The sequence below is a fragment of the Pseudorca crassidens genome, chromosome 3 (assembly GCF_039906515.1).
Source record: "Pseudorca crassidens isolate mPseCra1 chromosome 3, mPseCra1.hap1, whole genome shotgun sequence".
NCBI lineage: Eukaryota > Metazoa > Chordata > Mammalia > Artiodactyla > Delphinidae > Pseudorca > Pseudorca crassidens.
Genome location: NC_090298.1, coordinates 113,510,165 through 113,536,296, shown reverse-complemented (window position 1 = coordinate 113,536,296; position 26,132 = coordinate 113,510,165). Strand labels below are relative to the sequence as shown.

General features: G+C 42.0%; 1 protein-coding gene across 1 annotated transcript in view; it reads left to right on the top strand.

Moving 5' to 3' along the window:
- Positions 1-26,132, top strand: part of TRPC7 (transient receptor potential cation channel subfamily C member 7) — a 123,242-nt gene that overhangs the window by 61,854 nt on the left and 35,256 nt on the right. Inside the window, exons 3-5 of the mRNA XM_067731820.1 lie at positions 3,546-3,710; positions 8,996-9,212; positions 24,072-24,305. Of these exons, the coding sequence (XP_067587921.1) occupies positions 3,546-3,710; positions 8,996-9,212; positions 24,072-24,305 (616 nt within the window). The remainder of the gene's footprint in view (positions 1-3,545; positions 3,711-8,995; positions 9,213-24,071; positions 24,306-26,132) is intronic.

Below are 26,132 nucleotides of genomic sequence, written 5' to 3'. Positions count from 1 at the left end.
CTGAGTTCCCACTCTGTTCTATCTAGCTGTGGGCTTTCCTTCCTCTGTTCCTCTCTGACCCTGCTTTTAAAAACCCTCCCCCTGCTCCTGCCTTTGTTCCCTGACTGAGTGCCCTTCTGGTTAGGGTGTTCTTTGTGTCTTGATGGTGTGCCTCGTGTTACTCTCATCTTCCTTGGGTCAGGAATGATGTTTCTTTGTGCTTCAAAAGCACAGTGGAGAAAAATCCTCTGATACACATTGAACTGTGTGTCACGAAGTTATCTTTGAAGTCCTGCTACCAATACAGAAAAGTGCCCACATAAAGATAAATAACAATCTGGGCTTCAGCTATCAGCTGCTGTCAGCTTACTGGGAGTATTATAAAGTCTGTCTACAAATAAGTAGCATGTTTGGAGCTAGGTTGCTTTATTATGGAGGAAGAAAGGCCACTGTGGAAACTAACAAAGGTCTAATCAGAGGACAGAGTCTCAAGAGAGACCCCACTGTTTTAGTCGGGACCACTGTCCTCTGAGGCAAGTAAGGGCGAGTGGGAATTGTTCCCACTGTGTTCCCTCTCAGAATTCTTCCCCTCCTGCTCTGCTGCCCAATTTGTTGTGCTGATTTGTCTGCAGGAGGCAGCAGAAGCAGCATGGATGGGCTTCTCCCCAGATGAAGACAAAGAGGCCAAAGGCAGGGGTCAGGGCGGGAGTCTTTCCAGAGCAGCTACAGTGCAGGGAGCCACAGGGTGAGCCACGTGGTCTTCCGCTACTTCATGAGACTGTGTGTTTCTCCAGAGCAGGACCATTTCAGCACCGAGGGAAGGCTAACTGTTGAAAAACAAAACCGACTGCCCCCCCGCCCCAGGCCTGCAAGTTGACCTGCAACGGGACGACTTGCTGGGATCAGGCTCTGAGAATTACTGAAACACGTGCATGACGTTCTGTTGTTTGCTCCACTTTGTTGTGAGCCAGAAAGGGCACAGGAAAGCATATGAGGGCCTGAGGGTTCCTACCTGGGTTGAGGAGAATCTGTTGCTCTTGTTCTTGAAGGGAAAAGCCACAATGGTTGACATGAATCCAATAATGCTACCCCAAAAAAGCCTCATTTGCAGCTAATGATTGAGTAACAGTATCACCAGGGGCTGTTGCAGGGCCAAATGAAGCTTTGATAGCATCCTCGCAAATCATTTGGTTGCTACTGTGAGTTCCCAGAAACTGGAAACAAGAAGATGTTGCCATCTGCGTTGAGAATTTTTTAAATAGCTCTATTTATATTGTTCTTATAATGAAAAGGGAATGTTTTGCATTTCCCAGAAATTGCTGCATATATCCTCTTAATACCCAATGAGGCAAATGGGATGAAAATTGGGACATTATGATCCAGGGTAATCTACTGAAAATGCAGTCTCTTTGAAGAATGCCCAGTCTGTCTGCTCTAGTCCATGCGTCCCAGCTCCTACGGCATATGGCTATCCTGACGGGGCCAAAGAGCAGGCTGCCTAAAGCAAATAATGGCTTCCCTTTGTCACAGGGAGGAAATAAGCTAATGAGCATAATTTTCTCAAGTGTAAACTTTATTCCCATAAATGTTACTTACATATTGCCTATTACCAGTTTCTACTGGCCAAGACTCAGAATCAACTAAAAACAAATGGCCAAGTAGCACCAAATATTTGCAGAAAAAGGATGTTTGGTTACAGCAACTCAAGTCAACCTGCTGAATCAATCAGAAAAAGGAAGATGCTGTATATGAATCTAGGGGTGTCTCGTGGACCATGTGTGCAGAGTGGAGCTGGACCTCAGAGAGGGTAGGACACTATAGAATCTCTTTCTATACAACTTCATCCTTCTTTCTCTCTTTTTAACTGGCTTGTTTTGCTACTAAGTCTACACAGTGGAAGGGAGCTGCCCAGATCCCTGAAGGTTACATGTTAACTCCTCAGTAAATTAAAAGACTGCCTCTCTCGATCACAGTCTCAAGTAGCCTGGGCATATACCCTGAGAAAACCATAATTCAAAATTATGTGGAGTCATGTACCACAATGTTCATTGCAGCACTATTTACAATAGCCAGGACATGGAAGCAACCTAAATGTCCATCAACAGATGAATGGCTAAAGAAGATGTGGCACATATATACAATGGAATATTACTCAGCCATAAAAAGGAATGAAATTGAGTTATTTGTAGTGAGGTGGATGGACCTAGAGTCTGTCATACAGAGTGAAGTAAGACAGAGAAAAAAACAAATACCATATGCTAATGCACATATATGGAATTTTAAAAAAAAATGGTACTGATGAACCTAGTGGCAGGGCAGGAATAAAGACACAGACACAGAGAATGGACTTAAGGACACGCGGGGATGGGGAAGCTGGGGCGAAGTGAGAGTAGCACTGACATATATACACTACCAAATGTAAAATGGCTAGCTAGTGGGAAGCAACCGCATAGCACAGGGAGATCAGCTCAGTGCTTTGGGACAACCTAGAGGGGTGCGATAGGGAGGGTGGGAGGGAGGCTCAAGAGGGAGGGAATATGGGGATATATGTATGCATATGGCTGATTTACTCTGTTGTACAACAGAAACTAACACAACATTGTGAAGCAATTACACTCCAATAAAGATGTATAAAAATGAATAAATAAATAAAAAGAGGAATAAAAAACAAAAATAGCCAGCTGAGAAAACCTAATGGACCCAGTTTAAGTCTGGGTTCCAACCCTAGTCCAACATATATCAAGAAGGGTGAGGTCAACAATACAAAATGTCCACAAAAGGCCCACCTTGTAACCTGGCATGAGGGCAAGGCAGATCCAAGAGAGGGAGGTGGCAGTGAGAAGCTACTGCATGGGGATACGATGTGTCAGCGCTCCAGCATGCTACAATAAGCAACAGGGATGCAAGCCAAATACCACTGAAATCCAGTGCGGAAATACTGAGGAGTTTTAACATGTCCTCTGGAAACTCCACTGCAAGAACTTTTTCTTAGACAACAGAGGAAAAGAGAGAGGAACTTTTCTACAATATCTCATTTAACTCTACAAGACAATGTGACAGGCTCTGTTTTGCAGAGGACAACATTGAGGCTCAGAGAGGTGAAGTAGCTGGCCCAAGGCCACCTGCCTAGTAAATGGTAGAGCAAAATTCAAACGCATGTCGATTCTAAAATCCCATTCACGCTCCATCCATTCCAATATGTTGACTCCCAGATGAACTCTGCCCAGAGATAAGTCTCCTCGGATTGGAGACAAGCATCTACCCAGAAGCTGACTGTCATTTTCTGTGCCTGAGACTTCTCAAGGCCCTCAGCTTACCAAGCCCTGATGCAGCCAGTCCTATGAGGGCCAGTCCTATGAGGGCTTATAGCACAGAGACCCCCAGCATCCCCAAGTCAGAAGGGCCCAGCAGGTACCTGACCTAGCTGCTCTGGCTCGAACACCCAGGCCACCCTCCCCAGGGGAACATGTCAGCCCTGAGCTACTCATAGGTCATATACTGTTCAAGTGCTACTGATGCCATTTTCCTGTTTGCATTTTGTTTCTGTTTTTGTTTTGTTTTTACAGTTCGTTGCTCATCCTAACTGTCAACAGCAATTGCTTACCATGTGGTATGAAAATCTCTCAGGCTTACGTCAACAGTCTATCGCTGTGAAATTCCTGGCTGTCTTTGGAGTCTCCCTAGGCCTCCCTTTTCTCGCCATAGCCTATTGGATTGCTCCGTGCAGCAAGGTACAGACTGCTTAAGGTGCATGTCTTTGCGGTTATTTCTTCTCTCCACTTAGCATAACCTGAAGTCCATTTTGTCCAAACATGCAGCTGACCATTTCCCACATTTAAAGAAAATAGCCCTGAGAGACCCAACAAAAGTAGAAAACCACTTAAGAGGGAAAATGCTAAGATTTGCCTTTTAAAATCATTTTCTTAAAAGACAGAGGAGTGATAAAATGGAAACTTTTGTATACACAAGGCATAATCTGATCAATAACAGAATAAAGGGGGAATAAAGGCACTTTTCCTTTTCTGATTATGCAATGTCCTAAACATGGCCTCCAAACCCATAGTAGTAATAATTATAATAACGCTAATAGGAAGAGCCAACATTTATTGAGTACTTCCTTTTCGCTAAGCCCTTTTCATGCAACACGTCATTTCACTCTCTCAATTACATTATGATGCACACACTTTCTAAGCAGGTTCAGAAAGGAGAAACAACTAGGAGCTGAGAGTCAAAGGCTTCTCATACTAGGGCACTGCAGACCCATCTCAACATCTTCCTGGTTTCCTGGCTTCCTTGTCTGGGTTCTGGCCCACACGGGCAGCTAAGTAGGTCACTAGAAGGAAAAAAGACAAAGGAAAAAGGAGGAGAGCTGGAAAGGTGCAAAGCTGGGTTCTTTTCTCACAGGAAGGGGGAATGTCTGGTGCTCGCCTGTAATGCAAGGAGTGGAACTTGCAAGAGCCAAGCTGCTGCCCCTCCTGTTCCACCCTCCCTACAGCCCATCTGACCCAAAGCCACAAAAGGCATCAGCAGTCACTCCAGCTTCAGGCAAGAGCTAGCGCCTATAAAAACAAATCATGTCGAAATTCGGAAATATATTTCGTAGGTTAAGTGGTCATTAAAGTTTCCAAAGCTGCATTTACTTTGTGATATAGTAAAAAAAAGCAATTAAGCTTAGGTAATCAACATTCAGTAGAAGAAATATGACTACAGGGAGATTAGTTCCACAGGGAATTTGATCAGCTAAGGCAGTTAATAAAAGTGTCATCAGTGAATGGATCCTCTTGTCAACTCCACCAAGACAAAACTCATGCCAGGACGATGGGCCCAAGACTTCAGATCTGCTAACGAGGCCACCTAACCAGGCAGGCAAGGAACTGACTGCCTTAGAGTAGAAGGGGTGTCAGAGAAAGAAATTAGGACTCAAACTCCTTCTTCTGCAGGACAGTGTTAAAAATAAAAGTCCTCATACTGAATATTTGTGGTGTTCAACCTCATATCTATTGAGGATTTTGTTTCTATGGCACTCTACCATGACACAGATTTCTAAATCGGTATTCCCCAAATGATACATATGTAGGGTAAGGCTATTTTTTTCTGTCCTTTATCATGAGCTGGAAAAAGCACAGTGAGTGAAAAAGGACTAACCAGATTGAAAACTGGATTAGCGCTAGTCATTTGTTTTAGGCACTTGTTTTCATAGTAGTATTATCTAGTCTGTACTGCAAGTTAGATCATTGCCTTCATCCAGAGATGGACAGGGATGCTGCCTCCACACTCTCTAAGCCACAAACTAATTCTAGGGCATCAATCATTAAAATAACAGGCAAACACTGCCAATCCTCACTTTTGCTGTAAAACTAAATGTGACAGCTTCCAGGGAACTGGGACTAAGCAACACCAGCAAATTGGTTTGCCTCTACCTGCCTGGGGAAATATTCAGAAAGAGATGATATGCCAGCTGCTGACTAAATTTTTTAGATTTTCAGTAGGTCTGAGAAGAATCTTGGCAATATCATGCAGATGTGATGCAAAAAGAAGGATGTGTGGACGGGGGAGGAATCCCGGACTTTCTGGGGACCCAGTAAATTCAAGAGACTGATGCCACCATGGAATGTAGGGGTGAGACCTATGGTGTCTTCTGGAATATTCTAGAAGTAATGATTGCAGGAAAGTTTGGCCCCATGGCTGCTGCTTCCTCTCCTCTGTTCAGAGACTATTCTGACTGACATTTTGTGTCCCTGGAATGTCCAGTAAGACAAAAAAACAGCTTGTACACTAAGCCCTTGCTTGTGGCCACTGGCAGCTGGCGGCAAGAGAGGGTAGCATTTGATGAGGAAGACTGCAAGTTCAGACTGGGGAGAGATGCTGGAAACTCTCTGGGTGCTCTACTGCAGTCATGGCCTACCTTGTGGGCAACTGGCTACCAGGTCCCAGTTAGGTGCTTACACTTGTGGGCTAAGAGCCCAGTGCCACAGAACACAGAGGTGTGTCAACAAGTAAAAGCAGGTGTCCACCCTGAGGGCTTGAGAATGCAGTTCATTTGGAGCTAATTCAGGAGCACTACTCAGTTATCTCACATTCACCTATTTCCCAGAGTAAAAGAATAGTACCCAGGAAGTCTGGGCTTGAGCCAGAGACTGAGTACAGCAAGCCTGGATTTCCCGATATATTCTCAGCTCATAAGGGCCAAGTAATGACAGAGCTGCTTTAGCCCATGTTTCAGACTCACCAGTTTTGCTCTTCAGGCAGAGGAGGACAAGACCTACGTCTCCCAAAGCTCTACCATCTCTTTTTACACCTAACGCTGTTACCTGACTCAGCGTTAATGATTCCCCAGCTAAGAGCTGCTGGTATATATTGGTCGACTTTTCTCCTTTCTTTTGGTTCACTTGGTGGCCTTGTGAAAGGAGGAAGTTTACCCCAAGCATAATTTGCTTCAAAAAATTGAGATAAATATGGAATGTCACAAAAAAAAAGAAAAAGGAAATCCCTGAAATGATTTGATCTCATCGGACATTTATCAAAGTGTTACCAGTTAAAAAGATGTTTTCAAGCCCAGAAGAAAAATAGGAAAGGTGCATCAATTCCTAACCTCGTTTTTCCTCCCTATGGCTTAAATCAAGTGGGACTGAGCCCAGGTTAACGTTCTACATCACTGCAGGGCCTTATCAGGGTTTTTTCTTATCGTCTGCAATAAATACAATAATTTTTACATATGCATCTTCTGCCGGAAGATAACAACTTGAAGGAGGGAACAAAGAGAACATTAAACTCCTCAAAGCAGCTCTTATGGGGAATCCCAGGGCCAGCATGGGCACGGCTGCGTGCAGATTCCTGACATCAGGTGCCTTGCCTAGATGAGAAGATGGAGAGGTGTCCCCAGGTCCTCATCCAGGTAGTCATTGGAAGATGCTACATAGAGCCCACTGATAAAGGACTGGGGAAACTTGGCCATCAATCCCTTAAGAGCTGTGTCTACCTCCGTGTTCTCCACCTTTTTCTGACATTTCTGGGACCCTGCTGGGACACACAGATCTGGTATCCCTTGCCCTCTCCTCAACCGTTCCTCTCCCCACTCTGCAGTCATTCTCCAACTTACCTCGCCTCTCACCACTACCTCAGCTAGGACACAGTGACAGGAAACAATGCAATGACTATCTAAGGATGTCGCCTGTATACACCAAAGTATCCCAGCATCTTGGTTGGGAACTGGGGCTCCAAGATGCCAACACAGTCAGATAAAATGTGGAAAAATTCAAAGTATGTATTTGACATCACATAGGTCAATATGAGACATCGTTTGATTCCGTTTTTTTGTTTTTTTTTTACTGAATTTATGTAAGGTATTTTATTTGTCCTTATATTTAATCTCTACATTCTGAATTTAGTACATCTACCTATGGCTAAAAATAATCTACAGTCCTTATTTTGTAAATAATAAGGTTAAACACTACTAAGAAATGTCATTTGTAAGACGTTTGTGGTCCCCTTAGTTTTCAGGTAAACATCTTTTTCAACACTTCTGAAGTTATTCTAGTGCCATATGACAATTTGACAATGCAGGTGAATCCGAACAAGTTCTTTCCAGCACAAATAGGGATTTCCAACGCTCAGACTTGAAACGCAGTCTTTTTTAAAAAAAAGATTAAAATTATCTTTTTAAATTTCAACAGACGGGTTCTATGACATTAGAGCGTTACAATAATTACTGGCACCATTAACGTGGATGATTAGCATACTGAAGCCTACTGAAAGAACATCATCAAGCCATCTGATTTATAAATGTTATGTTGAACATAATGACAGTTAGGGAAATTTTACCAGGAGAAAATCCTATAGCTGATCTTTTGCTGAACCAATACTCTGCATGCTGGGTGACATTTCACTCTAGGACTCCTGAATGAGGCAGAACATGAACATCAATTAACTAGTCACTGGCTATAACTGAACATTTGCCCTGGAGAAGGAACTGAGATCCAGGAAAGACTCCCCTCTTTGCTCTTGCCTTATCAGTACACCTGGTGAGGGGTTAGAGTTGGTGTTTAGGTGAGCGTGACAGCAGTGACCTGGAAGAGACCCAAGTGAATTCATTTACAGGGGTCAGCAAAGACTGACTGTGCAGCCCCCAATTTAGTCCTCAAAAGTCCAAGTGGCCTTTGGATGGCAAGCCAGGGATAAGAAGATGTGACCAATACCTACTCCCTAAAAGGGCATCTTTTGGATCACTTCAGGCTCACATGGAACAGCTGCACAAGTTAATCATGTACTAGGCCACAAAGAAAATCTCAATAGTTTTAGGGTAGTATCACAGAGGCTATGATCTGAACACACGCTGCAATAAAAACAGGATTTTTTAAAGCAAGGGGGGGAAAGTCCTGTATATCTGGAAACTAAATAACCTCTGAGTTAAAAATGAAATCAAACAGGAAATTATAAAAATATTTATAACTGAGTATCAAGGAAAATGCTACATGTCAAAATTTATAGGAACATAGCTAAAGCAGTACCTAGTGGGAAATGCATAGCTTTAAATAAATTTACCAAGATATAAGAAATGTGGAAAATAAGTCATCTAAGCTAAAACTCAAGAAAATAGACAAAAGAGCAACAGAGCATATCCAAAGTGTTTTTTTAAAAAATTCTGAACTCTATTGAAACAGATTTTTTTCCTAGATTCACAAGGCATAAAATTCATACCCACATGGTTGGGGGTAGCTGTGCAGTCAGATTGTAAACTGATGTTGTAAAATGATGTCATATTAGTGTGTTCTACTCCTTTCTCTTACCACTCCCATTAAGTCTTCTAAACAGAAAAAATTAAAGTGAGCAGAAAAATGGATTTGGTCAAGCAGCCTCTCACATAAAAGCTCTAGAGAAAATGTCTGGGTTCAATTAGCAGCTTCTGTCCAAAACTGAGGATTCTCTGGTTCAACTTTCAGCAAAAGCCTTTTAAAGAGAGCCCTGAACTTGCCTGGAGCTGCCAGATTAACATGTCTTGTATATCTTTTGTTTCCAGCTAGGACGAACCCTGAGGAGCCCTTTCATGAAATTTGTAGCACATGCAGTTTCTTTTACAATCTTCTTGGGATTGTTAGTTGTGAACGCATCAGACCGCTTCGAAGGTGTTAAAACCCTGCCCAATGAAACCTTCACAGACTACCCAAAACAGATCTTCAGAGTGAAAACTACACAATTCTCCTGGACAGAAATGCTCATCATGAAGTGGGTCTTGGGTAAGCAAGTCACTCTTTTAATGTCTCCTCCCCTAATTATAACAGGACATTATTAAACCCTGACTTCAGAAGCTCTTCCTCTCCTCTTGAATGCACTCTTGGCAGACAAAATGGTGAGGAGATGACCAGCAAGGAAGCCAAAGTCAACTCCTGTATGTGCTGGTGTAAAAGATGCACACACCTGTAATATAAATCCCGATTTTGAAAGCAGGTGTTTGGGGGAGATTCGTTCTGTACCTTTCCTTATGTGTGTACTGAAAGTGACTGTGAAGCGTGTGTGGGGGGGACATATGGTTTTGCTCATTTAAATATAGTCTACTAGAAGCCTTAGGAAATCAAGTTCTGCCTCTGAAAAAAAGTATAAGATTGCATAGCTTCCAAGATATTTTTTGTTACCACTGAATACTGATACATAGTAGAATAGTAATAATACAAATCTAAAAAGTTAGGGGAGTAACGTGTTCTCATTATTTGTGTTAGTGAACGTAATGAAGCTGTGGAATTCCTCTTTGTGGTGCTATTTTGTGCTGCCAAGGTCTGCCACTGGAATTGCCAAGGAAATCCTTCCAAATTACCTCACTGACTAGTCAAGAAAGGCTATCTCTCTTTTGCCTAACTCACAAGAACTATTACTAGTAGAAATAAGTAAGATAAGATAAAACTGGCAATGGCTAAAATTGTACATGGCCAACTGTGTTACAGATTTTTCTAACACTGAAAACTGCAAAATTTATTGGTAAAAAAATCAGATTTCGTAGGAAACAATAAAAAACTGCAAAAACTACAATCAGTGATATTGTAAATAACCAAAACTTGATCAATAAATTATAAGATTTACATCAAAAAGATCTGAATTTGATGGGAATGTTTTGAGTAAAACAAAACTGAAAATAAAAAAGGCAAAAAATATATGCAGTATCAAGATTTTATCAATTAATTAAACTGTCCTAATGGTATTTGCCCCCAATTGCTTTTCTTAACAAAAATTCAATATTGGCATAATATTCATTATGTTTATGTTCACAAACATTGAGTCAAAATGTATTCAGGGTCAAAGTGTCTGTACTTTCAATCAACAAATTCACAAAAGAACAAATACCTGAAAAGACAGCCCAGTACATGCCCCGTACTAATTAAATGATATTGCCTAAGAGAGCCACAAGAGTTGAACCATTGGAGAATATCCCATAGATCCCCAAACTGAGAACAACTGCGAGTATGGTCTCTAACCTGGATCTCTCAATAGGCAGAAGGTAATGAGGAGAAGAATGGTTTGACCCAAAGGGCAGAGACAGGAAAGCACACCATGCTTCCCAGGTGCTTTTTTAATCAACCGGCAAGTCTGTAGCCAAAGGTTCATTTTGTAGAGTCACTGGTACTCAAGTTGGAAAGGAACATTAAAGCCTGTTGCAGAGTAAGTTCTGTGGCTTCACTTTCACAGTTGAGTCTACCCCAATTCTCCCTAGTATACCGGCCCCACCTTCAATTTAACTAAATTAAGCACTTTAACACTAGGCACTTTACAATGGACTCAATGTTTATATCCCCCAAAATTCATATGTTAAGACCCTAGTTCCAATGTCATGGTATTAGAAGTGGGGCCTCTGGGAGGTGCTTAGGTCATGAGGGTGGAGCCCTCATGAATAGGATTACTGCCCTTTAAAAGATATCCCAGAGAGCTCTCTCACCCTCCCTGTGCCATGTGAGGACACAACAAGCAGTCTGCAACCTGAAAGAGGGCTCACACCAGAACCCAAACATGCTGGCACCTGATCTTAGACTTATAGCCTCCAGAACGGTGAGAAACAAATTTCTGTTGTGTATAAACCACTCAATCTGTGTAACTTTGTTATAGCAACTCAAACTATGACACGGTTAAAAAAAAAAACAACTCACATGTTGGGTTTATGGATAAAACAAAGTATTTATGGTACCAATCGCTCACCCATCACATTTCCCCACCTGGGCTGCAAATAGAAGACAGGTGAGTCCAAGCATACTCCCCATTCAGTGGGTGCTACCATATGTTAACCACGGTACTCCTACTGACCCACGACTTCTTCCTGCATCCTCATATTTCTCTTCCTGGGTGTCAGAGCATTATCCCAATAAGAGGGAAGCATCTCTAGCTACAGAGGTCCCAGCTTTTGTAGTCTGGTCCCAGCTTCTACCCATCAAAGCAAAGCTGAGTTTTCAAGACCATTACGTAAGAAGTATTGTAAAGGGGAAGACTTATTTTTCATTGACCTACTTCCTGTTACATTTTAGACAGAAGAAAGATTCTAACTACTTTTTCTTACTAGATTATATTTTTCCAACTTTTATCATGAATAATTTTAAGAACTGCAAATTTCGAGAGAAGATTATACTGAACCCTTTGGACCTATCACTCATCTTCAACAATTAGCAAATCAAAGTTAATTTTTGTTTCATCCTACTTCCCTTCTCTCAACCCTGTAGAATTTTGAATCCAATCCCAGGTATCATAAAATTTCATCTACAAACATTTCTGTGTGTATCCTAAAAGATAATTTTCCTTTTACTTTTCTCTAATCTTTCTGTGCTGCAAGTTCACTGACATTTTTTCTCCATTATCTGTGACTTTAATGCCCAACCACTGAATTTTTCATTTCAAATATTATATTTTTCAACCCTGTAAGTTCCACTTGGTTCTCTTTTATATCTTTCATTTCCTTCCTCGTGATGTCTGTATTTTCCTTTAAATCCTTGAACATAATGTACATATTTATAGTAAGAACTGTTATAAAGTCCTTAACTCCTAATTTCATCATCTCTATCATTTCTGGGTTACTGACTAAACTTTCTCGTGACATGGATCATATTCTCCTATATCTTGGTGTGTTAGTAATTTTTGATTGAATGATGGGCACATTACATGTTATACTGGTGAGCATCTAGATTTTGTTGTCTTCCTTTAAAAAGTTTTTTTGCTTTATTCTGACAGGCTGTTAAATTCTTACAGATGAGTTTGGTCCTTTTCAAACTTTCTTAGAGTGGACCTGGAAAAACTTTACCATAAGGATTGATTATCCTTGTACTATAGAGACACACATCTGGGTCTCTACTAAATGCTCAGGGTAATCAACAAGGATTCTCAACTGTGGATGGTCAGAGCTCAAACATCTTTCCACTCTGGGTGAGCTCTAGAAACTGTTCAGCTTGCAGCTCTCTTGCCGTTGTTTGTGGCGTTTTACTCTATGCATTCATGACTTAGCATTCAGGGAACATTCAAAAGGACACCTGTGTACATTTCTGGACTATTTTTGTTTGTGTTTGGTTTTGGGTTTTGGTTCTGTATAGTACCTTTCTCTCTGGAACTCTGCCATATAACATCTAATCACTTCAGCCTTCCTGAACTCTAATCTCTGTGTCTTCAACTCATTGGGACCACCTTCTATGCTTCTGGAATCCTTCTCCAAACCCTGCAGACTGAAATGTGCTTCCAGAAAAAAATAAAAGACAGGGCTATCATGTGGCTTACCTTGCTTGTTTCTCTTAAGTATCACAGTGCTCTGCTATTTCCAACGTCTGAAAATAGTTTCTTTTTTTTTTTTCCAGTTTACTGCTCCATCATGACTGGTAATAGAAATCAGGATTCTTTTCCTAAAACAGAACTACAAACATAAAAGAAAACTAATCATTTCTTTTCAAATACCCAGTCAGTATTCAAGTTTCTTTGACTGAGAAGACAAGTTGAATAAATATCCTAGCTTGCTTTCTCTCTTCATTAAGGTCTCTGTTCACATTTTACCTTATCAGAGTAGTTGAGCAGGTAAGAGCAAGCTCTCTTACCTCCCTCCTCTGATAAGGTGAAATGTAAACAGAGATCTAAAGGAAAAGAGAAAGCAAGCTTTGCAGACATCTGGGTGAAAAGCATTCTAGAAAGACAGATCAGTGTGTGTTAAAGGCCTGCATTCAGGAGCAAGCTGGACAAGTTCGAGGAACAGCAAAGAAATTAGTGTGGCTGCAGCAGAATAAATAAGGGAGAGACGGCAGAGATGAGGTCACAGGATAGGCAGAGTCAATCATGCAAGGCATTGGAGGCCATGGCACAGAGTTTAGATTTTGCTCTGAGTATGACTGGAAACAACTGGACAGTTCTGAACACAGAAGTGACATCCTACGACCTCATTTTCTAATGGATCACTGGCTGCTGTGTAGAGAACAGATGATTCTAGGACAAGAGCAGAAGCAGGGAGACCAGTTAGGAGGCCACTGCAGTAATTCAGACAGGAAATAGCTGGGTTTGAGGAGGTAGTAGACGGTTATTATATTTCGGAGGTAAAATCAATAATATTTACTACTGGATTGCCTGTGGGGTGTGAAAGAAAGAGAGCAGTCGAGGAAAATTCCAAGTTTTTTAGCTCAAGTAATGGTATAATAGAGAGTTCCTGTAAGGCAGGAAAGACCAGGGGAGGAGCAGTTTGGAGAGACAGTAGATATGGAAATCAAGAGTTCGGTTTGAGATTATCTATTAGATCTCCAAGTGGAAACATCAAGTAGCAACTGGATACAGATGCTGAAGGTCAGAGAGGATGGGGCTGGAAACATAAATTTGGGCATGTCAGTCTACTTAAAGTAAACTGTATGCAATACCTCAACTGTGAATGTGGACAGATGACCCGAGGACCAAGCCCTCGGACACAGCAATATTTCAAGGATGGGAAAATGAGAAGTATCTTACCCAGCAAAGGAGACTGAGATAAGAGAGTGGTGTCCCAGAAGCCAACCAAAGTCACTGTGTCAAGACCCAGGCAGTGATCACTTATGTCGAGTGTTGCTGACAGATCAAGTAACATGCGGCCTGAGACTTGACCACTGACTTTGGATGCAAAGTTCCTGCGTAGCAAGAGGGGATGGGATCCACCAGGCAAGCAGAGGACTTGCCCTTAGCAGGAGTGTGGACACTTCATCTACTCTAACAGGAGGAAGGTGGAGTTGAGGGCACAGAGCAGGTAGCTTGGTAAACGCAGTGCTGACTACAACGTGCAAGTTTTCTGATAGTGTTGTTTCTATTTTCTCAATTTTTTTCTCCATATTTTGTAGTTACAAGCATTATGTACCAGGCACTGTGCCAGATACTGGGGAAGCAGCTATAAAATAAGACTAATATTATCTTGTCTCTATTTTCTGGAGCTCTTTAATTATAAAATACTGCTAATAATAATAACAACTTTTAAGAGGAAGACATTGAGCACTGTGTTCACTGTGTTCTTTGTGCTGGCACACCCTAAGGTCCACAACCTGATATATTCTGCTCAGACACGGAGAGGCTTGAAATGGTAACAGGCCCTTACTGAACGAGTCCTCACATGCTACTCCCGGGCACTGCCAGGAAGGCCTTGGAGCAGCTAGAAACACAACACACAGTTCTCTTCCCCCATGACTCATGAATGCAGTCCTTTGGACAGACTGGCTATACAAACCATGACTGCCTTGCCACCAGGAGCAGCCCTAGAGCTGAACAGGACTTTAGGACCCTAACAAGTTCAAACTGGTCCCCCAGTGATGGACAGAGAGGTTGACCACTAAGAGATGAAGGGCCTTGTCCAGGTGTCCTTGCTTCTGCCCTTCCCACCCTGTGCCTCAGTAGATGCTCAGCATAGGAGCTAGAGATCCATTTAAAATGTAATCAGGTTTTGTCACTCTTTGCCTCAAAACTCTTCAGTGATATCACATTCTCCCTCAGCATGACAGTCAATGTCACTATAAAGGCCTACAAAGCCCTCCACCTCTCTACCCCACCTCTATGCCCTCATTTCCCATCACCTCCCACCTCATTCACTCTCTTTCAGCCCCACTGGCTTCCTTGCTTCAAACAGTTTCTGCCTCAGAAACTGAGCTTAGGCTGTCCCCTCTGCCTAAGATTTCTTCCCACAGGCAGCACGATGGCTCACTCCCTCACTTACTCAGGTCTATGTTCAAAAGTCTCCTTCTACCAATCACAAGCACTGAAACTGAAACTGTGATTAAAAATCTTTCAACAAACAAAAGACCAGGACCAGATGGCTTCACAGGCGAATTCTATCCAACATTTAGAGAAGAGCTAACACCTAACTTTCTCAAACTCTTCCAAAACATAGCAGAGGGAGGAACACTCCCAAACTCATTCTATAAGGCCACCGTCACCCTGATACCAAAACCAGGCAAAGATGTCACAAAGAAAGAAAACTACAAGGCAATATCACTGATGAACACAGATGCAAAAATCCTCAACAAAATACTAGCAAACAGAATCCAACAGCACATTAAAAGGATCACACACCATGATCAAGTGGGGTTTATCCCAGGAATGCAAGGATTCTTCAACATATGCAAACCAATCAATGTGATACACCATATTAACAAACTGAAGGATAAAAACATATGATCATCTCAATAGATGCAGAAAAAGCTTTTGACAAAATTCAACACAAATTTATGATAAAAACCCTCCAGAAAGTAGGCATAGAGGGAACTTACCTCAACATAATAAAGGCCATATATGACAAACCCACAGTCAACATCATTCTCAACGGTGAAAAACTGAAACCATTTCCTCTAAGATCAGGAACAAGACAAGGTTGCCCACACTCACCACTAATATTCAACATAGTTCTGGAAGTTTTAGCCACAGCAATCAGAGAAGAAAAAGAAATAAAAGGAATCCAAATCAGAAAAGAAGTAAAACTGTCACTGTTTGTAGATGACATGATACTATACATAGAGAATCCTAAAGATGCTACCAGAAAACTACAAGAGCTAATAAATGAATCTGGTAAAGTAGCAGGATACAAAATTAATGCACAGAAATCTCTTGCATTCCTATACACTAATGACAATAAATCTGAAAGAGAAATTAAGGAAACACTCCCATTTACCATTGCAACAAAAAGAATAAAATACCTAGGAATAAACCTACCTAAGGAGACAAAAGATGTGTATGCAGAAAACTATAAGACACTGATGAAAGAAATCAAAGATGATACAGACAGATGGAGAGATATACCATGTTCTTGGATTGGAAGAATTAACATTGTGAAAATGACTCTATCACCCAAAGCACTCTACAGATTCAATGCAATCCCTATCAAAATACCAATGGCATTTTTCACAGAACTGGAACCAAAAATTTCACAATTTGTATGGAAACACAAAAGACCCCGAATAGCCAAAGCCATCTTGAGAAAGAAAAATGGAGCTGGAGGTATCAGGCTCCCTGACTTCAGACTATACTACAAAGCTGCAGTAATCAAGACAGCATGACACAGGCACAAAAACAGAAATATAGATCAATGGAATAGGAGAGAAAGCCCAGAAATAAAACCACGCACATATGGTCACCTTATTTCTGATAAAGCATGCAAGAATATACAATGGAGAAAAGACAGTCTCTTCAGTAAGTGGTGCTGGGAAAACTGGACAGCTACATGTAAAAGAATGAAATTAGAACACTCCTTAACACCATACACAAAAATAATCACAAAATGGATTAAAGACCTAAATGTAAGGCCAGACATTATAAAACTCTTAGAGGAAAACATAGGCAGAACACTCTATGAAATAAATCACAGCAAGATCCTTTTTGACCCACCTCCTAGAGAAATGGAAATAAAAACAAAAATAAACAAATGGGACCTAATGAAACTTAAAAGCTTCTGCACTGCAAAGGAAACCATAAACAAGATGAAAAGACGACCCTCAGAATGGGAGAAAATATTTGCAAATGAAGCAACTGACAAAGGATTAATTTCCAAATTCTATAAGCAGCTCATACAGCTCAATATCCAAAAAACAAACAACCCAATCCAAAAATGGGCAGAAGACCTAAAGAGACATTTCTCCAAAGAAGATATACAGATTGCCAACAAACACATGAAAGGATGGTCAACATCACTAATCATTAGGGAAATGCAAATCAAAACTACAATGAGGTATCACCTCATTGGCAGAATGGCCATTATCAAAAAATCTACAAATAATAAATGCTGGTGAGGGTGTGGAGAAAAGGGAACACTCTTGCACTGTTGGTGGGAAAGTAAATTGATACAGCCACTATGCAGAACAGTATGGAAGTTCCTTAAAAAACTAAAAATAGAACTACCATACGACCCATCAATCCCACTACTGGGCATATACCCTGAGAAAACCATAATTCAAAAACAGTCATGTACCACAGGCTTCCCTGGTGGCGCAGTGGTTAAGAATCCACCTGCCAATGCAGGGGACACAAGTTTGAGCCCTGGTCCGGGAAGATCACACATGCCACAGAGCAACTAAGCCCGTGCGCCACAACTACTGAGCCCACGTGCCACAACTACTGACACCCGTGCACCTAGAGCCCATGCTCCTCAACAAGAGAAGCCACCATAATGAGAATCCCACATACTGCAATGAAGAAAGGCCCCTGTTCACCACAACTAGAGAAAGCCCATGAGCAGCAACAAAGACACAACACAGCCAATAATAAATAAATACATATTTTTTTAATTCAAAAAAAAAGGAGTCATGTACCACAATGTTCACTGCAGCACTATTTACAATAGCCAGGACATGGAAGCAACCTAAGTGTCCATCAACAGATGAATGGATAAAGAAGATGTGGCACATATATACAATTGAATATTACTCAGCCATAAAAAGAAACAAAATTGAGTTATTTGTAGTGAGGTGGATGGACCTAGAGTCTGTCATACAGAGTGAAGTAAGTCAGAAAGAGAAAAACAAATACCATATGCTAACACATATATATGAAATCTAAAAAAAATTGGTTCTGAAGAACCTAGAGGCAGGACAAGAATAAAGATGCAGTCATAGAGAATGGACCTGAGGACACGGGGAGGGGGAAGGGTAAGCTGGGACGAAGTGAGAGAGTGGCATGGACATATATACACTACCAAATGTAAAACAGATAGCTAGTGGGAAGCAGCCGCATGGCACAGGGAGATCACCTCCATGCTTTGTGACCACCTAGAGGGGTGGGATAGGGAGGGTGGGAGGGAGGGGGATGCAAGAGAGAGTGGATATGGGGAGATATGTATATGTATAGCTGATTCACTTTGTTATACAGCAGAAACTAACACAACATTAGAAAGCAATTATACTCCAGTAAAGATGTTAAAAAATAAATTTAAAAAAAAGAAGAAACTGAGAATGAAAAAAAGAAAAAAGAAAAAAGTCTCCTCAAAGTGAAGACTTTTTTAAACAACCTGTTTAAAATTGCAAGTTTGTCCACCCTCACTGTCCTCCCATTCTCCCTTCTCTTTTTCTTCCTAACAGTTAATATCTCTGACAGTAAATACTACACACTTTCCTTTGTTTCCAGCCTGTCTCAATTAATATTAATGTTTCTCTAATCATACAAATTGTAGTTGATTGTTTTCATCTTCTGGTAGCTCTTGCTCCATGTAGGTACCTGGTTTTCCCAAGGCCCTCTCTCAATGGCCACATAGTGTGACAATACTCTATTACTTCCCCAAACCCCTACTGGATATGTAGGTTGTTCCTCTTCTGCTGTACAATTCTGTGGAAGGATCAAACCCAATCAGAAATATATTCTTCCTGAACTCCCGATGCTTTACTTGATTACTAGCAGAATTTTGAGAAGCTTCTAGATTGTAAATGCAGGAGAATTAAAGCAGGGGCAGAGGAGGTGGAAGCCACAAAGAGCCTAAGACCACATGCAAAGGTAGAAGAAAAACCAGGACACAGTATGAAGGAAGCCAAGAGGCACTTCCCCAGTGGCACAGTGGTTAAGACTCCATGCTCCCAATGCAGGGGGCCCGGGTTGGATCCCTGGTCAGGGAACTGGATCCCACATGCATGCCACAACTAAGAGTTCACGTGCCAGAACCAAGAAGCCAATGAGCCACAACTAAGGAGTCTGCCTGCCATAACTAAAGAGTCCACGAGCCGCAACTAAGGAGAAGATGAGCCACAACTAAGACCTGGTGCAAACAAATAAATTTTTTAAAATTAATTAATTAATTTTTAAAAAACTTAAAAAAAAGGAAGCCAAGAGAAGAGCGTGACTGAGGAAGGAGGGGTGAATTTGCTAGCAGGCGTGTGTGTTCTCCAGAGCTGTAAGACAACTTGCTTTGGGGAGTACCAAATGAACCAGAGATCACAGATTCTTCTGCCTGGAGAATCTCCAACATCAGTTCATACCATAGGAATATATCTTTCTTGCCTGTATCATGAGCAGCCACTCTGGGGTAGAGGAAAGAGCTTATAATACAGCTTGTGACTTGGAGAGTGTGTCTATACAGACACTCACCAGAGGACTGTGACAACATTAGTGGTTCACACAAAGCCATGGAGCTTGGAGGGCAGGAAGCCTCTTCACCACGCATGTCATTTCTCCATCTAGGAAGAGAATTATGTCATGAAGACTCTCTCAACCCAACTCTTACAGAGAACCTGGCAGTGTTTTCTTAAACAGATGCCCCAGTTGAAAGCTCAATTGATGGAGTGAGATGTAAAGGCCTAGCACAGTAGGAAAATACACTTAAAGAGAGGGAGAGAAGGAAAGAGATTGGGACTGATTATCAAGAAGCCCAGTCCTGACTGTGTCCCTTCTGCCTTGGTGGCTCTGCCTCTCTGAATTTCAGCTTTCACATGTATAACATGTGAGGATCAAGCTGCTCGTTCACGTCACCCACCAAGGATTACAGACTCTTCGAGGGCAGTGCTAAGTCTTAGCTCCAGAATCACACATCTAGGTTTGACCAAGAATAAAACTGCAAAATCAAATGGGCTGTGTTCCTCACCTAAATCATTCTTTTGATGGTTTCCTCACTTATCTAGGTAAGATTTCCAAGTAGACTACTGCAGCCGACCTGCCAAAATTTCTCCCCGCAAGTCAGACCACGTTGCTCCTCCACTTATCACCTCTAGGAGCTAACTAGCTTAGGGTGACACGTGGCCTGAAGGAGGGCCTTTCAGGATCTACTGGGCCTTCACTAAGCCTCCTGCTGCCGACCTCCAGCCCCAACCCGAACCCCCACCAACCCGAAACCATACGAAGCCTCTTGCAGTCCCCTACAACAGCCTGTTCTCCCTCACATCCACAGCCACTATGTGGGACACCTTTCAGCCCCTGCTACCTCCTGGTTCCTCACGCCAGGTGCCTCCTCCTTCATTCAGTCAACAGATATATGTTATGCCAGGCACTCTGCTGGGTCTCACGATTGTAATACTGACTGCTCTTATCACTGTGTATCCACAAACAGTCCCCTGGACGTTTTTATTACAGCATCTGTCACCCTATAGCACTACTGTTTGTGGACACATCTGTCTCTAGCACTAGACCGAGCTTGCTGGGGAAGGGATAGCATCTTCTTGGTTGTGGTATCCCCAGAATGGTGCCTGGCACAAAGTCAGAGCTCAACACTGTCCGTTAAGTGGTAAATGAGTTCCTGACCAGTGAGAGTAAGTCTGTGCCTAGTAGACGCCATGGTGAGCGACAGCGCAGTGGAAAGAAGGTCCTGAACCGCCTGTGTGACTTTGGATAATTTACTTGCCATCTTCATACACGAGCCTGTTCATCTGTAAAGTGGAGATAATGACAGTCGGTACCTATCAAGCTGGAAGGAAGCTTTAGTGTTGGAGAAGTGCTTAGCACAGGGCCTAGCACCTAGCAGGTCCTCAACGATGGTCAGCTACTAAAATTAGAGATGGGGATGAGCTTTCTTAGAAAATGTTTGCATCTATTAATATCCTCTCCTTGCCTGGAAAACAAATGAACCCTGAATGTGTGTGAGGCCCAGATTTGTTGCAAAGGACCTGCCACTGAGATGGTGTTTGGATGTTAGGGCCTGAGGATTGAGGGTTTCTAGGGATATTCTCCCACCTGTGAGTTAACAGAACACCTATATCCTGACCCAGTGATCAGAAGTTGACCCAGAACAACAGACAAGCCTCCCAAGATGTGGTCAGGGGGCGTTGGGACAGTATAGAGAAGCCCTATGTAGAGGAAGGGGCTATGACCATTTAAGGAATGCACACAGTTAAGTCCAACAGGACTTTGAAGGGGGATCCCTTCTGAATAGCATCTGAGGCAGGAATGGGAGTGAACCACCTTTGGAACTGTCAAGCCCCATCTCAGCAGCCTGCATGCCGTTACTTAGAACCTGCCTAAATAAAGCTACTCATTTCCCTCAAGGCCTCCCAGCATTTCCCAACCTGTTCCTCTGCTAGTCATCCTCATTAATTATCAGTGACCATGCTCTCTGCACTCCAAGCAACCCTCAGTGAAGCGGAGTTTGCCTGAAGGAGGCTCCACTGCCCAACATCCTTACTCTCTAAGCCCCTGGGCTCTATATACTCGTCTGATTGACATGCTAGAGGCAAAAGTCCAGGGGGCTCAGGTTGGATATAAAATGCTGAACTACCCTCAGCACCCTGGAAGCAGGGGACCTAATTTCACTCACTGAAGTACTTAATTTCACACATTTCTTTTTTAATTAAGCATTCCTGCTGCTCAAACCCTTGGGCCCATGCTACTTTTACTCATGGACTTGGAATAATTTAAATTAGTCTGGGTAAGTTAATATGTAAATCTAGGAAGACTGATGTGGGCATTGGACCAGCGAGGAAGTGATTTGCAATGCCCAATGAGGAGCCTCTGTATTGGTCAGAAAAGTCAGTTTACTGTAAATAATTTGCATTTCAGATTCATAGAGCTTTTAGTGCTGGAAATCAGCCCAAAGCCTCAAGAAAATCAAGGGACTTATCCAAGGTCACATACCCAGTAAGAGTGACCAAGGTAGAACTGAACCCAGGGCTTCCTGAATTAAAATAATTGATAACCTGTAATTCTCCTAGTGCTCAGCAAAAAGCAGTTCCGCTAAGACATCAGGAATTTTAATGGGGGGGGGGCAGGGGCATAGAGGAAAGTAACAACATTTTTTCCAGCCTGTAATGGTTTTTCCAATAACATATTTTAAATATCTATTTGAACAGGCACAGATGAAAGTACATTTCATTGTTAAGGAAATTTTACTTCACTGAATTAGCACAAAAATTTTCAAAGTGTAAGCTTGGGAAGTATGGCTTTGTTAAAGAAAAAAAGGGGGGAGCAAGGTGTGTGTGGTGGGGGTAGTCTTGTAAACAGACCTGCGATGTTTGGGGACACTTCCTGCTGTCCCCCTCCAATGTGATACAGACATGCAGCTCTTAGAATCTGTTTCGTCAAACAAAGCCACAACTTCTCTAAACAGCTGTGGAAGAGGCAGGAGGAACCTGGGAAGGCAGGCCATGATGTCTGATGCACGAGAGCCAGGGGAGTGCCGAGGGGCTGGCAGTGTTAACCTTTAGGGGATATGTGGTCAAAGAGCTGGAATTGTTTCACTAACCAATCAGTTACTGATTCTTTTACCATATTAACCTTCTAAGTATGCAGGTGAAGTGTAGCACGGCGTAACACAGAATGGGCTAGTTCTGAATCAAATCTTTCCTATGTCTGAGTAGCTGTGAACTCTCTGATGTTAATTAGAAAACATTCAAGAGTCTTTTTTCTTCATTATCTGCTTTCAACTCAATTCTATTTCCTGGAGAAGCAAAGAGCATAGTGGTCAAGAGCATGGGACTCTAGGAGGAGACCTTCTGGACTCAAATTTCAGATCTCCTGCCTCCTAACTGGGCACATTACAATTCACTATGTCTAAGGAAATATTAGCTGTAAAACTGGGATAATAAGAGAATGTACTTCATAGGGTTACTGCAAAGATTTGAGGGAGTTAATATGTACACATACATGTACATAATGTGTATATATTATAACAGATATAATATGTACACATAGTAGGTGCTCAAAATGTTACCAACTAATTTTTAATAATCTAAACTAATTTAATAATCAATGAAGATAAAGGGAGAGAATAGCAATATTCAATAGAAATATAAGGCAAGCCACACCATAAGCCACATATTTAATTTAAAATTTTCTAATAGCCATATTATAAAAAGAAAGATGTGAAATTAGTAATAAGAGATTTTATTTGACTCAGTATATCTAAAATATCATTTCAGATTTTAAAATGCTGAGATATTTTACATTTTTTGTAAAAAGTCTTTGAAATCTGGTGTGTATTCTACTTATACGGCATCCCTCAATTTAACTGGCCACATTTCAATTGCTCAGTATCCACATGTGACTGGTGGCTACGATACTGGATAGTACAGGTATATAAGGATACACACCCAGTTGTTAGTCTCAGCTACCTCAGGAGGCTGGCTTAGAGGTGGGATGGGGGAAACAGCAACATCTCGTTGACTTCTACATCAACATGTAACAGTGAAGACATATGTCTTTAAAATCCAATAAGTTATAAAAGAGTAAGGAAAAGAAAAACTAATAACCCAAAACTAATGTTCACTGAAAAATTCGTAGAAATATAAAGGAAAGCATTCTAATCAGGGAGTTAGGAGAACTGGGTTCTAGGACATATGTGGGACCTTCAGAAAACCCTTTCCCATTCCTGGACCTCAGTTTCGTTATACCTAGTTTAGAACTGGATGATTCCTTATAACCTCCCAGTTCTTAAAATATATAAATGTCAGCCATTACATTTCTCCTATATTTCCTCTAAGAATCTATCAATGGATGAGAACTCTCTCCTCTCACCTGGAGATGGTTTAGCTGCAAGCAGAGAGACAGGTGACACGAATTCTTGCCGTCTGTGGGTTTCCTGACTATAAATCTGCCTTTGAAGGCATGTTTTCGTTTGCTGCTGGCTCTCAACGTTCCCAGCTCCAAAGAACCTACATTTACATCTGTACCCTGGTTCCCTTCGTGCCCACTATGGTCACACACGCCCGGAAATGCAAAATGAGCCTCACCTTCTCACTCTCCCGCAGGAATGATTTGGTCCGAATGCAAGGAAATCTGGGAGGAGGGGCCGCGGGAGTACGTGCTGCACCTGTGGAACCTGCTGGATTTCGGAATGCTGTCCATCTTCGTGGCCTCCTTCACCGCAAGGTTCATGGCCTTCCTGAAGGCCAGCGAGGCCCAGGTGTACGTGGACCAGCACGTGCAGGACGACACGCTCCACAACGTCTCACTTCCACCAGAAGTGGCCTACTTCACCTACGGTGAGTCCAGTCGGCGGCTGTTCGGCTACGCCTTCCGCTCCGCGCGCTTCCGGGGCGTGGCCAGGGGCCGTCAGCGTGGCTTGTCCCGCAGCTGGCGGTTTGTAACATGGGTGTGGCGAACTTTGGTGGTTTCTACTGTCAAAGCAGACACCGCCCCGCCACCCTCCAAGAAAGCCCTAGTCCCTGCAATAGAACCAGCTGAATAGAACGTGTAATTAGTGACTACGAGAAATGAATCGTTTTGTGTTGGAAAGGATGGATTTGTTTTGAGAAGGTTCTTGGAGCGTTTCGGGGGCGATCCTTTTATTTCTTTTCTTTTTTAAAGAAATCTCATTTCTGATGTGGATCCAGGAGCTTTTCCTTACATATTGGATCCCTGTATTTTCTGAAAAAATAAGTCTTGCTTTCCCAGTTCAAAAGTTATTTTCTCATGGCAAGATAGGTTCTTAGAAGATGCCTTAATTCTTTCAAACCACAAGGCCATACAGTGGGAGATGCTAGATTGAATTTTTAGTAATAAGAGTTAAAGCATCCATTTATCAAGGATCCTCTAGGTGTCAGGAACTGTATAGACATTTTACACCATAAACTCCAATCATTGCAACAGCCCCACAGAAAGGATTTTGTTGTTGTTGTTCCTATTTTATAGAGGAAGAAACAGGTTTTCGTGGCATGGCTTACAATGTTCCCAGAAATACATTACTGCCTTGGATAGCAAGGGATCCTGGTCCAACATGAAATGAAAACGATGCAGAATGGCATAGTGTTTATGTTCGCAGGCTTTGGAGTTAGAGAGACCTGGATTCAAATCCTATTTCTGTAGCTTACTGTAAGGACTTGTTTACTAAATTTTTCTGACCCTCTATTTTCCCATATGTAAAACTGGGATAATACATGTCAGAAAGTTTGTTTCGAGGGTTAAATAAGATAGTGCACATGAAGAATTTTGCACTGTGTTCTGAAATATTAAATGCTCACTAATAGTAACAAGTTATTATCTACCTATTATCTACCTGACTACCTCTGGGGTCATTTTCTGGCTCAATCACTGTAGCTTCTGTACTAAAAGAAAGATGAGTGGGGAGACGAAACAATAGATATTTGTTGTTACTGGTAAATTAGCTGGACATTTAATAGGCACTCACTAGTGGCAGGAAAGGTTTGAGTGTCAAATGTCCCTGTTAGGTGGAAGACACGTGGTGTGTGTGACCACAGAATCTTCATGATCAGGTACAGCAATGATCTCCAGAAGCTTGGCCACTTAACACAAAACTTGAGTTGCTGCCCATATTCAATGTAGATTGTGTTACACAGATTATGTTACATGTAAATGTGGTAGGGAACCCCACACACACACTAAGAAATGGAGAGCCTTGTAGTATTACAAATCATCCACTCTTCATTTGTTGGTTTAGCAAATCCAGACATTTTAGAAGCATGGGTTTGCATAGTTTCCCCTCTATACTGCTCAGGGTTCGTTAAGGAAAGATGAAAGAATCTTGATACTGCATTGAATACTTTTCTTAGGGCTGTGATTCAAACCACAGTATTGCCTCTATTCCTTTTCTGGAATAGAATAGGAATTTTCCTATTCCTATTGCTTCTATTGCTTCTAAAAGGACTCCTATTCCTTTTCTGGATTGTATTAAAGTCTCACCCATTAAAGTCTCACCCAACCCAAAGCTTTGCAGTTTATTGCCCTTGCATTGTGGTTCACCTGGTACCCTTGAAATCTTTTGCATCGCAAAGGGTTGGCTTGTGCCCCAGTTATGGAGGCAGTGCGCCCTCTAGTGGTCAGCCAGGCAATGGTTCCCTTCCAACCTCTAC